Here is a 13282-nt window from a genome sequence, read left to right as displayed (position 1 = left end):
TTCTTGTTATGTCACAGTATGTCTGCTTGATGTGGGAGGAAAGCCTGAAGTGATGCAGGTCTTAGACATTTACGACTTGGTGAAACCGACAAGCACATGTATAGTGCTGACAAACCTAGAAACATAATCGGGACAAATGGGGATTTGGACCCACGATTGTAGATTTCTCGCATGCCCAAGGGATGCAACTCTGCACAGTGGTTTGCAGCTCCTTCGATGTTCGTCTACCAGGAATGAAAAGTAGCAGACATTCAGAATACACTTAAAAGATATTCATTGAGTCATATTATAAGGCTGCAAGACGGCCTGTCCTCATTTCGCCTACACCCTTATCAAAACAAATTTACAGCTGACTGCACATAAGTCAAGTGCTGTGTTACCTCTAAAATAATGAACTGACCCAAAAGAAGGTTAAACAGACAAGACAATCTTGAAGATTCATACATTGTTTAATAGCTGATATTTACATTATGCAGTAATCCACTAAGAAGCTGTGTCTTTAGTCTTTCAATTCTTTCGCCCCTTTGTCTGTCAACACGAGCTCGGGGTCTGCATGATCCTCCAAGATCAATTTGTTTCCTGGAGCGTCTGTCTGCCTTTTCAATCTTCTTGATCTCCTTCAAGAACTAATAGATGTTAAGGTGAGATCGGGGCATTCTCTTTTTCAGTCCACAGTGGAAACCTTCCAGATGGTTGTTGGATCGTTGTCGTGCTGGTTCCAAATATGGCAGGGGAATCTAGCGTCGTCATCTACCCATGCTGGTGACATAGTCGTTAAAGTCACCAATCTGTTGATCATCAGGTCCTTGCTCCATCACCTCAACCCATACATTCTGTACCTGGTCAAGTGGGAGAAGTGACAGGGCTGCGGCACGTCGAACGTGGGACTGAATTGCTGGATTGTTTGTGTATTCTCGTACAAGACCTCTCTCAACTACCTGACGCCACAATGCTTGGGAATAGTGAAACAGACAACCCCTCACATAACTATCAGGAAAAACCTCTGCAATCGCACTTATGACTGGTGACTCGTAATCAGTCTGAAACACCTCTGGAGAAAGTTCAGTACCAGTTCTGGTTCCTACTGTGTCCTTCCACAACTTAATAGTCTAACATATGTCTGTTTGGTCTTGTAAGGAAGCAACGAAAAAGCAACAGGATACATTTTACCATTTACAAGACAATGAATAATAGACACTTGGAGCCACAAGCTAGGACAAAAAAAAAAGTACCATCCATAAACAAACTGTCAGAGTCACTCATGATTTCTAACATCTCAGTGGTAGCAAACACCAGTAGTCTGTCGTCTTCCCCGTCATTGATGCACAGAAAGTCTCTTCCATCTTCTGTCTGTGTCCACGTTCCTTCCAAGTTGACTGCTGCTCTGGTTTCTGGAACTTGTGGAATAGTCTTGGCTCTGTTTCTGTACAGGGAAGCTTGAACACTTGCCAAAGAAGGGGCAGTCGCAGCTACTTCTTCATCAAGTTGATCCAGTTCTGCGTTGTATATCTGCTGTACAGGAGAAATGTCGGTCTGGACACGCTGCTTGAGTCGACCAATGAGTCTGATGTGTTCTTCATTCTCTACAGGGGGTGGCTGTGAGGAGTTGTAGACACGACGTGTTCTGCAATAGTGTTGCATCTACCATTGCAACCTGTGTGGACACACTTCCAGTGAACAGCAACTTGACGCTTGACATTCAGTCTGTATCTATAGCCTGCATAGAGGACTTGCTGGCCACGTCTTTGTGATGTTACAAACTCCGCTCTCTGAAGATTTGCCATTTTGATGCTGACCAGTAAGCTGATAGGTCAGGTACATATATAACAATGCAATAATAACAACAATAACAGTTCAACAATTGAGCAGACATCTAATTTCCTTTAATTAAACCAGTACTAAGAACTAACCAATTTGTAACAATTACAAACAATGTGAGAAGCGATGATAGGCTTCTTTACACATTTGCTAATATATTGGCCAATGAACAATCCTTATTAGCACCCCTTCCGATTGATCAAAGTACACAAGACTAATTATTGGCGTATAATACGCATTCATGTGTTATATGCACCCTTAATTATGGGCAATTAAATTCCGGAAAAATATATCTGTCGTATATAAGCATTTCAGGCTGTCAGCATAAACCTCAAAATTTATATTTTAACTTGTTTTTTCTCTCACTAAAATAATATTCTAATAAGAGCCCCCGATTTCTAATTTTGAGGGCGCCCTAGGCGCTTGTTACGTCGAATACGGTATGTTGAATACGGTATGTTAAAGTGTGTATGTATGTGTGTTTTTGTTGTTTAATGCCGCACTCGGCAAGTTTCTAACTATATGACCGCAGCCTGTAAATAATTGAGCCTGGAACAGAAAATCAAGTGATTGATATTGTACGCAAAACTCCAATGCCATAGGGGTAGAATGACACACCTTGTTTTTGCCTCTTATCTTCAGATCAGGTTGCACACATCACCAGTAAACATTTTGACAAGACAACAAAATGTTATTCTTTTGACATTGTATCATCATGTTTTTATTTCACAAAGCCTACATCTGTTGTTTATGAAATAGCTGCTTGATGGGGCTACCTTTCAGCTGTTGAAACATTCTGGTCATTAAAGTTGATGAACGTGAGAATCGGGTTTATCCAGTGTAGGAGTTTGTTTTAAGAAATATTATGTGTCATTGTTCTCCTGATGGTGTGTATTGATGTTCATGTTATCTACCAGTGGTGTGCCAATTCAAGATCGGATTACTGACAGGCCAAGGGGCAGTCGGGTAGCCTAGTGGTTAAAGCGTTCGCTTGTCACACCAAAGACCCAGGTTCGATTCCTGACATGGGTACAATGTGTGAAGCCCATTTCTGGTGTCCCCTGCCGTTATATTGCTGGAATATTGCTAAAAGCGGCGTAAAACCATACTCACTCACTCACTCACTCAATCACTGACAGACAGACCATCATGAATGTCTACGACCTGTGCGTGTACAATCGATAAATACTTCAACACAAAGTTTGGCAATGTTTATTCAATACTGACTTCATAAAACATGTACCGCTATTCATTCATACAACAGCTTTTGAGCAAATATTACAATGTAAAAAACATAACACACAAGAGTCCCACCAGGAAACACTAAAGGAATTAAATCTCCAGTTTGTATATGATATCACTGTTGGAATATACTTCATTAAGTAATACAAAGATAACCCTACATGCACTAACGCAGAAGTTTGTTTCTGATTTGAAAGTGTTGTTATTTCATCAGAAGATTGCTAAAAACATGAAATTTACAGCATGAAATGAGTGTCGAAAGCTGACAAGACATGTCCAACCTATTCTACTTACTGCCAGAAAAAGGGGTTAGATCAATCTCATTCAAATCAGATCTTATAGCAGGAGCAGTAGTAGCTATATTCTTTATTATGATTTGTATGTATTGTCTGGAAAAGTAGATTAGAAAAACTTTGAAAGGTATTTTATGCCACTTAAAGATATTAACAAAATTCATTTTCTGATTCGATTTGCATATTCCTCACTCACTACATAATATTCTGCATAATATCACATATTGTTGTCCTTGCTCACAGGACAAATGTATTACTAGATCTTGCTTTTGTCATCAACATGTAAAATATTAAAAAATAGCACTCACTTAGCGGTTTAGTTCTAAAACATTAAACATTTCTCAACTCCGCCAATTTCAAAAAATAAATATCTACTAAAATAAAATCAGGTAATATTATATTTTGTCAAACTGAATAACCTAGGACCATGAATCTGGTAAATTAGCAAAAAGATTTCAATTTTGACTCTTCACAGAAGAGTATATATTACAACTAAGATATTCGTTCCTAATAAATAGCTTCTTTACAACTTTACACATTTGTAAAATACTCAAAACGGTTTTCCAATAATCCAATAATCTAATAGCACTGTAGCAGCATGATATGTTTTCCTAACACGATTAATATCACCCCCCTCCACAAATAGAGTCATACAGGTATTCCCTATCTAAATTTGGAACACTGAAGAGATCGACTTTCAATTAACATAAGAGGTCTACTTTCAACTATCACTTTATTTTTACAGAAATCATATCAAGATTAATTACTGATGAATAAATTAGACATTTTCACAAGCATACAAATTAAAATGCACGGTGCAAAGCTGATGTAGTACAAATGTCGAATATCTAACAGTCACATATTGGTACAACGTCCTACAAGATGCAAGTCACTGGATTCTTACATAGGTTTAGTAATAACCACATACTGATATGGAATAGTACATTCACAAACTTCACCGGTCTACACTAATCAATCTCATTAAAATAAGATCTTAGTTCTTGCTACCACTAAACAAAGATCGGAGGACATCCCATTACTGGTCACGTCAGAGTGACCTTTCATCCGACCCATCAGAGCATCGCTTACCAGATGGAGAAAGTGACAGCTGGAATGTGTTTTCTAATCATGAAACCTCGAAAAGGTCAACACATGGTATTCCAAACAACAGTTACGGGCTGTACGTCGTGACTCTAACCTTGTGGTGGGTACTGCCATACAATCTCGGTCATTCCACAATTTTCTTTTGTCCATTTTTCAAATTTTGAATCGATATACATTTTCAAAGCGTAGTCTGGATTGGAAGTCGCTATTTGAAACAAGTGTCATTAACCTGGAGAAAGCTGCTTTCTGATTGGCTGATGTCAACTACTTGTTAGTAATTTCATTGGTCGGTCAAAGTTCACAAAAGGGCGTTCTACCCGAAATTGGATGTCTTTAGATCTATGTTTACCAATAGCGAGAACTGAGATCTGACTTTAAAGAAATTGACCCCTAATGGACATACCAGAGACATGGGTCCCCAGTGCCTGAGGTAACTACATTGAAGGTGGTAACAATAAAGGGCCCAGTTGTCTCCTGGGACTCATACTTTCATGCAATCATGGTTTTGTTTGTCAAATAACTGCACACTCTGCAATATTCCAGCAGTCTGTAAATAATCAAATGTGGACATGACAAAGCAGCTATTTATCTTGTGAATGAGCCAAGTGGTTGACGCATGATGACACTAAATCGTGACACATGAAGAATTGGGGTGGAATAGGTCTTCAAGCAACCCATGCGAGGTGACTTGGGATCTGGTGGTCATGCTCGCTGACTTGGTTGATGCATGTCATCGTATCCCAATTGTGTGGGTGGATGCTCATGATATTGATTATTTATATATAGATCGCTGTCATGTAGCTGGAATATTGCTGAGTGTGGCGATAAACAACAAACAACAAACAAACAAACATTACCAAGCATAGTCTGCAAGGGAACAAGTCAAACCTGGAATCAGCATAGGGTCGATCTTAAAACTACAACTTGTCCATCTCATATCCGAACATTTACTCAGGAGAACCATGTCGTTTGGACCGACACAACTAATATTGTGGAATGGGACCTTGGTCAGTTGTGTTTCTGACAACATGGATCACAGCTGGCACTGACCATCCAGGTGTACAGTCCACACTCAATTAGTCTTCAGCCACCATGATGAAATAGAATGGGTCCCTACATCTATGTGATCTGGTTAACTATGTAATTGTTCCCAGGCAGTCTGTGATGTGAACCTGTGATCAACCACTGGTTTGTCAGATCTGCAGATTAAGCCAAATTCCCTCACCCAGTCATGTTTAAAATTTCTTGATTTTCACTAAATTTCATGCAAATATCGGATGAAACAGTCTATTAATTACATATAGACATAGTTGTCTATGTTTTCAAACTTCTAATGATTATAAACTATCAAGAATCACTGATAATCGACAACCAACCACTTTGGGAACAATAATGCAGTGTATTCAGGCAATTAGAGTTTGGTTCGATGCTACCCTGTAGACTTCCAGTTTATGTCAGCTTTATGTCGGAGAATTACCCAAGGTGACCCCTCAGTGAGTGAGTTGGGTTTAACGCCTCATTGAAGAGTACTCCAGTTATATCACCTAAAAACATAATTAGGACAAACCAGGATTCAAACCCATGATCCTACATTTCTGGCGTGCCCAAGGGATGCAACTCTGCAGAGCAAATTGCGGTGCCTTAGATGACTGGGCCACCCATGTTATCCAGCTGACACATGACGTTTATCATTTCGCTAAAACCCATGAGCACTGGTATAATGACAGTATAATGACTGGCCAGGACAATACACAGGCAGGATACGAACCCACAATAAGTGATCCAGGCATTACTTAATTTTGGTATCTTAGATAACTTGGCCGTCCATCCCCCCTCCTCTTTTATGTGTCTTGGTGTGGAATATCATACAGACTACCTTTAATAAATACACCATCTACCAAATTTACCACAAATCCATTAAGCATGTGTTTCCTAGACAACTGAGCTGAACTAGTTGGTAAGAAACAGTCTTCACAAGACCACAGCCTACCACAGTACAATTCAACATAAACATATTTTTCCTGTTCAGTATGAGCCACAGATATAGAACAACACAAGAGGACAGGTACCTGTGCTTTCTTTTGTTGGTCTGTCCTGGAAAAAGTTCAAAATGTTTCTAGACCTACACTAAATCTGTTGGCTGTCATCTTTAGCAAATAGCCAACACAGATAGATCCATTTTGGCCTATTCTTTGAATTGTCCAGTTGGTAATTTTTTTAGGACTTCCTTGTTTTCACCGTCTTCTGCATGAATGAAAATCATCTCTGAGTCACAGAAATAGTCCTGTTGTTTGTTTTTCACAACTTCTGTAAACTTAACACACTGCTGATCAATTGAAAATGACATCTTGGCACATTCAACAATCAAGACAGTTATCTCCCTTTAGTCTGACCAGTTATCTCCCTTTAGCTGCAAGTTGAGTTTATAGTATCAGGTATGAATGTTTGTCTTCCTCTTGTTGAGATCTTCCATAGACTGTTTGAGACAGATCTGTGCAGACTCAAACTCAGGCTCAATGGACAGTGCTTGCTTCATGTCGCTGATGGCTTCATCAAACCTCCCTACAACAAAATGTAAACCTGGATGAAATGGCAATTACTCCTCTTTATTTATTACTTAGTTTCTGTTACAAAATGGGGTTGTTTGAGGAAAAATAATAAGAAATTCTTAAATTATCTCTAAAGTATTAGGTATGAAAATGATTTCAGTGAAGAGGATGTCTGTTGAAAATCTGAAAATTTAGTTAGTGTGACTGAAGCCAAAATACAGGATTTATGGCAAAGATGTAATAGAGGTAGAGGATTACAAGATTTACTGAAAATTGTACATAAAAGCAATCCAAATGTTATTATTCCATTTCATTGATGCATGTGTGTTTATGTCACCTTCAACTATAACAATTAAGTGTACTCTGAGCAACTACATAGTGGATGAAAACACTGCCTAACATATCAGCGGTAGAAACTAACACTTTTAGTCAACCAGTCTATATAATGACAACATATAGCAAAACCCTTAAAAACGGCAAATTTCTACTAGTCCTTATGATACCTTAACTATTGGGCAGTTTGGCAAGGACTACAGGACTAGTGCCAATTTCTACCGCTGCATATCAACTTTAATAATTATTATTATATTTATTAACTAGATCATGTCAAGGAGTAATGAACACTGTCCAAGGCAGTCTAACCTACCAAGCCGGTAGTGTATAAGTCCACGGTTGTAAAAGGTGAAGGACATATGTTGGTCGCAGCCTAGACCTCTCGTATAGTCATTAATTGCCTCATCAAACTCCACTTTCTGGTACAGGATAAATCCACGATTGTTGTAAGCAAGTCCTAGCTTTTTCTGACTGAAAAGATAAAGACATGTACATGAATTCAGAATTCAATCACTTACGTGAGTGACTAATTCACAATGTAACACAAGACACAGAAAAAGTAAGGACTCCATCATCAATCATTTGGAATGAAAGCGATCAAACTGAAATGTTTGAAAGATTTCGCAATTTGGTCAATCAACAATGGCTTGTACTCTTGCACATATCATGACAAAAATATTATTTCACAGTTGTCTCATGCAAAATATCTGAGCTCCTTTGTACACCCTGTTCCCTTTATATACATACACATGAATCACCATTGGCAAATCCATGTATGTCTGCAATCTTGTTGATAAGAGTTCACCAGTATACGAACTTGGTCACCCGCGATATACATGCATGGTCCTGTTAATACTCCGGCAATTTTCTAAACCAGTTCAGAGGCCATTAATCAGCCCTATATCTGCAGCATATATCAGTAAACATGATTCCCAAATACAGAAATATAAATTTCCTAATTCTTGTCATAATACTTATAACTAGTGTGATCAGAGGGAGTCTGTCCCATTCCTCCTGTGCCTGGCCGAGTGTACCCAACATGGTCGGCGGCTCATGACGTTGATGCACACGTCTCCCTATCATGTCCCAGATGTGTTCAATGGGGAAGAGGTCTGGTATTCTATGGATGCTGTGCTGCTGGAGGTGAGCAATGATTCATGCACGGTGAGCACCGGTGTTGTCATCCTGAAAGACAAATGTCAATCCCCACGCCTTGCAAAGGGACAACAAAGGGTGCGAGTATGTTGTCCTGATAGTACTGTCCAGTGACCCTTCCTTGCACAATTAAGAGTGGGGTTCGGTCAGTCATAGTGATGTTACCCTACACCACAACTGCCAAATCTGTCACATGGTCTCAGGTTGACATTGGCTTGACGTTCATTTCTGTCACCAGACACGACCATGCCAATCAAGGAAGTGCAAAATCAATCTGGAATCATCGGAAAACGTGTTTCGATGTGGTGTACACCATTGATGTCTGTTAGCAATATTACGATTTGTATGGAGCAGCACAACACGTGGCCATGGAGCATGGAGATGAGCTGCATGCAGACAATGTCTAATCTGCTGACTTGTAACTCATACTCCTGCAGCCTGATGATTTGATTCATCATTTGAGCTCGATTTCGTAGAGCCTGGTTTCGGATCAATCAATCCTGTACATTTGTCGTTGACCTGGGACATCCTGAACGGGGGCGATTTCCAACATTTTGGGTTTGTTGGTACCTGTTCCATTGTCTGCTTAATCACAGCCTGTGAAACATTGAACATATTGACCACTACACGCTGACATCTGCCAGTTTCCAGCATGCCAAGAGCCTGTAGATGCTCTGCGTGTTACAGATGCCCATCGCTAGTACATACACAAACAATGAATGGAATCGGGTAGATCCTACTGTATGATAAGCAGAATCAATAAGATTGACAGAAATAATGGTACACAGAGATTAATCGACCATCTTTAAAAGTGTCTAAATCAGGAATAACACGTGTGGCACTACTGTGTGAGGCATGTGCAAATATAGGATGGGTTTTGGTGTTAAGTTTTACAGACATAAACATGTTTGTTCTAATACTTGGTATTGACATTTACATTCCATAATCACTTTTGTAATACATACTTTGATACCACACTGACTGGACTGACTTGGTGTCAAAGTGATGATATAAACATGGCTTGAAGCAGATCACTCACATCACTTGCCACTCACCATGCCTGCTAAGTGTGTAAAGTGGAGCAAAACTGTCCATAAGAATCAGCCTGCACTTGAGTGTGACTAACCCCTAACTAAACCAAAAATACTACACCCATCCAGAAAAATCAACAGAATAATTACTAAACTACAAACAGGCCACACCAAACTAAATAATCACCGTAAAATAGCTAATCTACACACAACAGGAAACTGCCCACATTGCAAACAACAAGAAACACCATAACACGTACTCATTCACTGCACACACTACCAAACACACCGAACAACACTACAGACCACCCTAAATCTTAAAACCGCACTTACACTAGAATCAATCCTAAATCCACAGAATAAATTAGAAAAATTCAAAGCCTTAGGCATATACCTAATTAAAACAGGACTAATTAGTCGCATTTAAACCCCAAATAAAATATTAAAACCAAAACTACCTAATCTAACAACCACCCAACACACACAGCTCCCTGAGTTCGTCCTCCACCCACTCTTGGCATTCATTCCAAATCTCAAAATTTCAAAATTACTATATAAGCAACCCCTAAAGCCCCCCTCCTGGGTTGCACAAACTCACTTTTCCCCATTTCAGAAACACATTAAATGGCCGGGCCCGTGTGCGACATACGCTTGCAGTCGGAAAGCGCACGTTAAATCTCCAATATAAGTAAGTAAGTAAGAGTGTGACTCCTGTTCCAGTGTTTAAAATACCCGTCTGCCCGACAGTCGGTTATGGTCTATATTGCTGACGGTCAGTTCTGAAAAGTTGCACACCCAATGGTCTGGCTATTACTGTATTCCCTAAATTACCTAAGCATTCTAGTTTTAATTCAATGTTAGAGGTAAATTAACTTTAGGCCTAATCATTAAACACATTATCGATGAATAAAATTTCAATGTGTTAAGTTACGCTGTTGACAATCCACCAGTTTATTGTTATTTTCTGAGAACGAACATTAAACAGTACAGTACTATTCTAATGGTCACCTTTTCTTACTTTTGTCCATTAGTCTAGAAAATTCTAGACTGGCAACATTTTCTCTGGTCTGGTAACTTTGCAATGTTGCCAGACCAGTTGTCCGACTGAAATTTGAGGGAATTTTGTACACTGCCTGTATGCAGTGGATTCATCAGATTGTGGCACAGGAATAAATGAGTATCCCGAGCTTGTCAACAGTGAGTCCAACCATGAACATCTTTGTTACATCTGCTCAGCTCCATTTTCCCTGATGACAGATGACAATGTGGACATGGACATTGGTGGTAATCTGATTCAGCTGAGTTGCTATCCATTTGCTATAATCTGAATGACCCCTGTTACAGCGACGACTAAAATAAACACTAAAGTGGCACTCTCTTAGTGTTGTAAGAGCTGCTGCTTTGTGCTACCTATCAACTGATGTGAGGCTGATGCCTAAACTAAAGTTAACAAATATTTGTCATGAAATGAATAAAGATGTAGAACATACCAACTATGTATTTTTATATTTAGAATGTGTCCATTTTGACTTCTTTTGTGGCCATTTTGACCAATATGTTTGTGGTCATTATGACTATGACTCGTAAGAAAATACATGGTGATACTTAGATACCGGTAAATGAAAACTCTTGTCTGATTATGGAACAATATTTAGTCATTGAGTACTGGGAATTCAAAGAGACCGAACTTATATACAATTGGAGCAAAGATGCTTACTCATCACTATTTATTTAATACATCTAAGGTCTAATAACCTACATTCAGAAAATACTATTTCACATCCACTTTTACCATAAGTACATGTCCTCCTTGTGCATTCATGTCTTATTTAGTATCAACACATGATCTTCGATAAATTCTCCCTCACTACCTAGCTCTTAAAAATAAAGTTTATGATAAACAGAAAATGTTTAAATATCCAAACTGCTATACTGCCCTATATCACTTCATATATTATTCTTCAAATAGGATAATATGTGTCAAATATTTATCATATAATTGTCCCACAGAACACATTCGCTATTCTAATATTTGTTTGTTTGTTGTTTAAAACCACACTCAGCAATATTTCGGTCTGTAAATAATTGAGGCTGAACCAGACAACCCAGTGATTGACATCATGAGCATCAATCTAGGCAATTGGAATACGATGACATACAGCAACCATGTCAGGGAGTCTGACCACTCGATCCCGTTAGTTGCCTCATACGACAAGCACAGTCGCCTCAATATTCTCATAATCTCTGTCTACAAATAATGGACGTCATTCGTCTGAAGTACCAAAATGCTTACTTCTGTTTAAGAAATTGTAAAATAACCGAAATAAACATTTCCCGCATAAACACGCCTTCTGTTAGTAACAAGAGATGCAGAATATTTAGCGGTGCATATAGTAATAGTTGATAGTAAAAAAATAACTATGATTTTAGATCTGACATGTTGAATTACATGTGCAAAACATGCATTAACTATAACTCTAGTTTGTTCCGGGATATTGCAGGATGGAAAATAACTAGTTTCAATTCCTCTTCTCTGAAGTGTCATGAGAGAACTCACAGTGCGCTCCGTTCATTTTGGTCGTTGAGGTTTTTCAGCCTTATCGATGCATCTTCAATAAACTGTGTGTAAAATTGTAACGCCTCATCCCTCTTGCCCAACCTCTCCAGTTTCTCTGCCTCTTCAAACAACTCCTCCGTTCTCATTTCCCTGAAATGAATGACACTGAAAGACAATCGTCGCTTGCAGGAACTAAGGGAGGTCACTCTGATCTGCAGGTGCCCGTTTCAATGGAGTTGGTTGAGTTTTGTGGTTGTGAGCCCGCCTTTTGACGGGGCAGAAACACATTCATATCAACATATAGTTCTTTATCAATATATAGTTCTTTATAGTTTTTGTTTAGCCGCTACACACTTCTTTGTTTTATCCCTATTTTATATCCTAATATTTATTTTGGCATAAACAATATCAAATGACATACATGTATAATGTAAATCACTTCATGATCTTTGCCCTTATCCCCTTATGCCAAACGCCAGGCAGGGCAACAAGTACCATCTTTTAACGTATTTTGATATGATACGACCAGGGGATAGAACCACCGAACCTCCACTCTCCGTACAGACGCACTACCCAAATAGACCAGAGATCAGAAGATGTTTACAGACGACGTCTCCGGTGGACGTCTTATATGCAGACTGTGACGTGAGTTAAGGTGAACTAATAACACGGATTATTGACAGATTGATGACTAGACAAGTATTCTCACAATCATCTAGACCAGTGAAGACCCGGATGAGAAAGGGTCTTCAGCAACCCATGCTTGTCGCAAGAGGCGACACTCGTGATCGGATAGTCAGGCTCGCTGACTCGGTTGATCGTGTCATCGTATCCCAATTACGTAGACCGAGCATGATGTCAGTCAGTGGATTGTCTGGTTCAGACCAATCGCGACATGGGTGGCATTCGAGTTGCATTCCCTAGACATGCCAGAATACTATGATCGATGGGGTTCAATTTCCAGATTAGCAACAGTGGCGGATCCAAAAGGGGGCGGGGGAGGGGGTACTTTTTAAAATTTAACCTACCATATGATAACATTATCATTTGGATGGTAAAGTAATATTAATAATGGTTTAAACATCTAGTTTGAGATTTTTAGGGTTGGGCTCTCTCTCTCGCCCCCATCCTCCTACCCCAACAAGGTTCAAAAGGCCAAACAAAACTCGCGAATCAATGTAGAAGGAAGACGGTTGATAG

General features: G+C 39.3%; 1 protein-coding gene across 1 annotated transcript; it reads right to left on the bottom strand.

Moving 5' to 3' along the window:
* Positions 1-5143: 5143 nt before the first annotated feature.
* On the bottom strand, positions 5144-12278 carry LOC139459611 (tetratricopeptide repeat protein 32-like). Its single transcript, XM_071241187.1, has 3 exons — positions 12083-12278; positions 7653-7810; positions 5144-7019 (listed from the first exon to the last, which is right to left on the bottom strand). The coding sequence occupies exons 1-3, from the start codon at positions 12226-12228 to the stop codon at positions 6889-6891; spliced, it is 435 nt and encodes a 144-aa protein (XP_071097288.1). The 5' UTR covers positions 12229-12278; the 3' UTR covers positions 5144-6888.
* Between the last annotated feature and the right edge of the window lie 1004 nt (positions 12279-13282).

Source organism: Haliotis cracherodii, unplaced genomic scaffold (assembly GCF_022045235.1).
Source record: "Haliotis cracherodii isolate W230 unplaced genomic scaffold, xgHalCrac1.p SCAF_1, whole genome shotgun sequence".
In the NCBI taxonomy this organism is placed as follows: domain Eukaryota; kingdom Metazoa; phylum Mollusca; class Gastropoda; order Lepetellida; family Haliotidae; genus Haliotis; species Haliotis cracherodii.
This window is presented reverse-complemented; position numbering and strand designations above follow the sequence as displayed.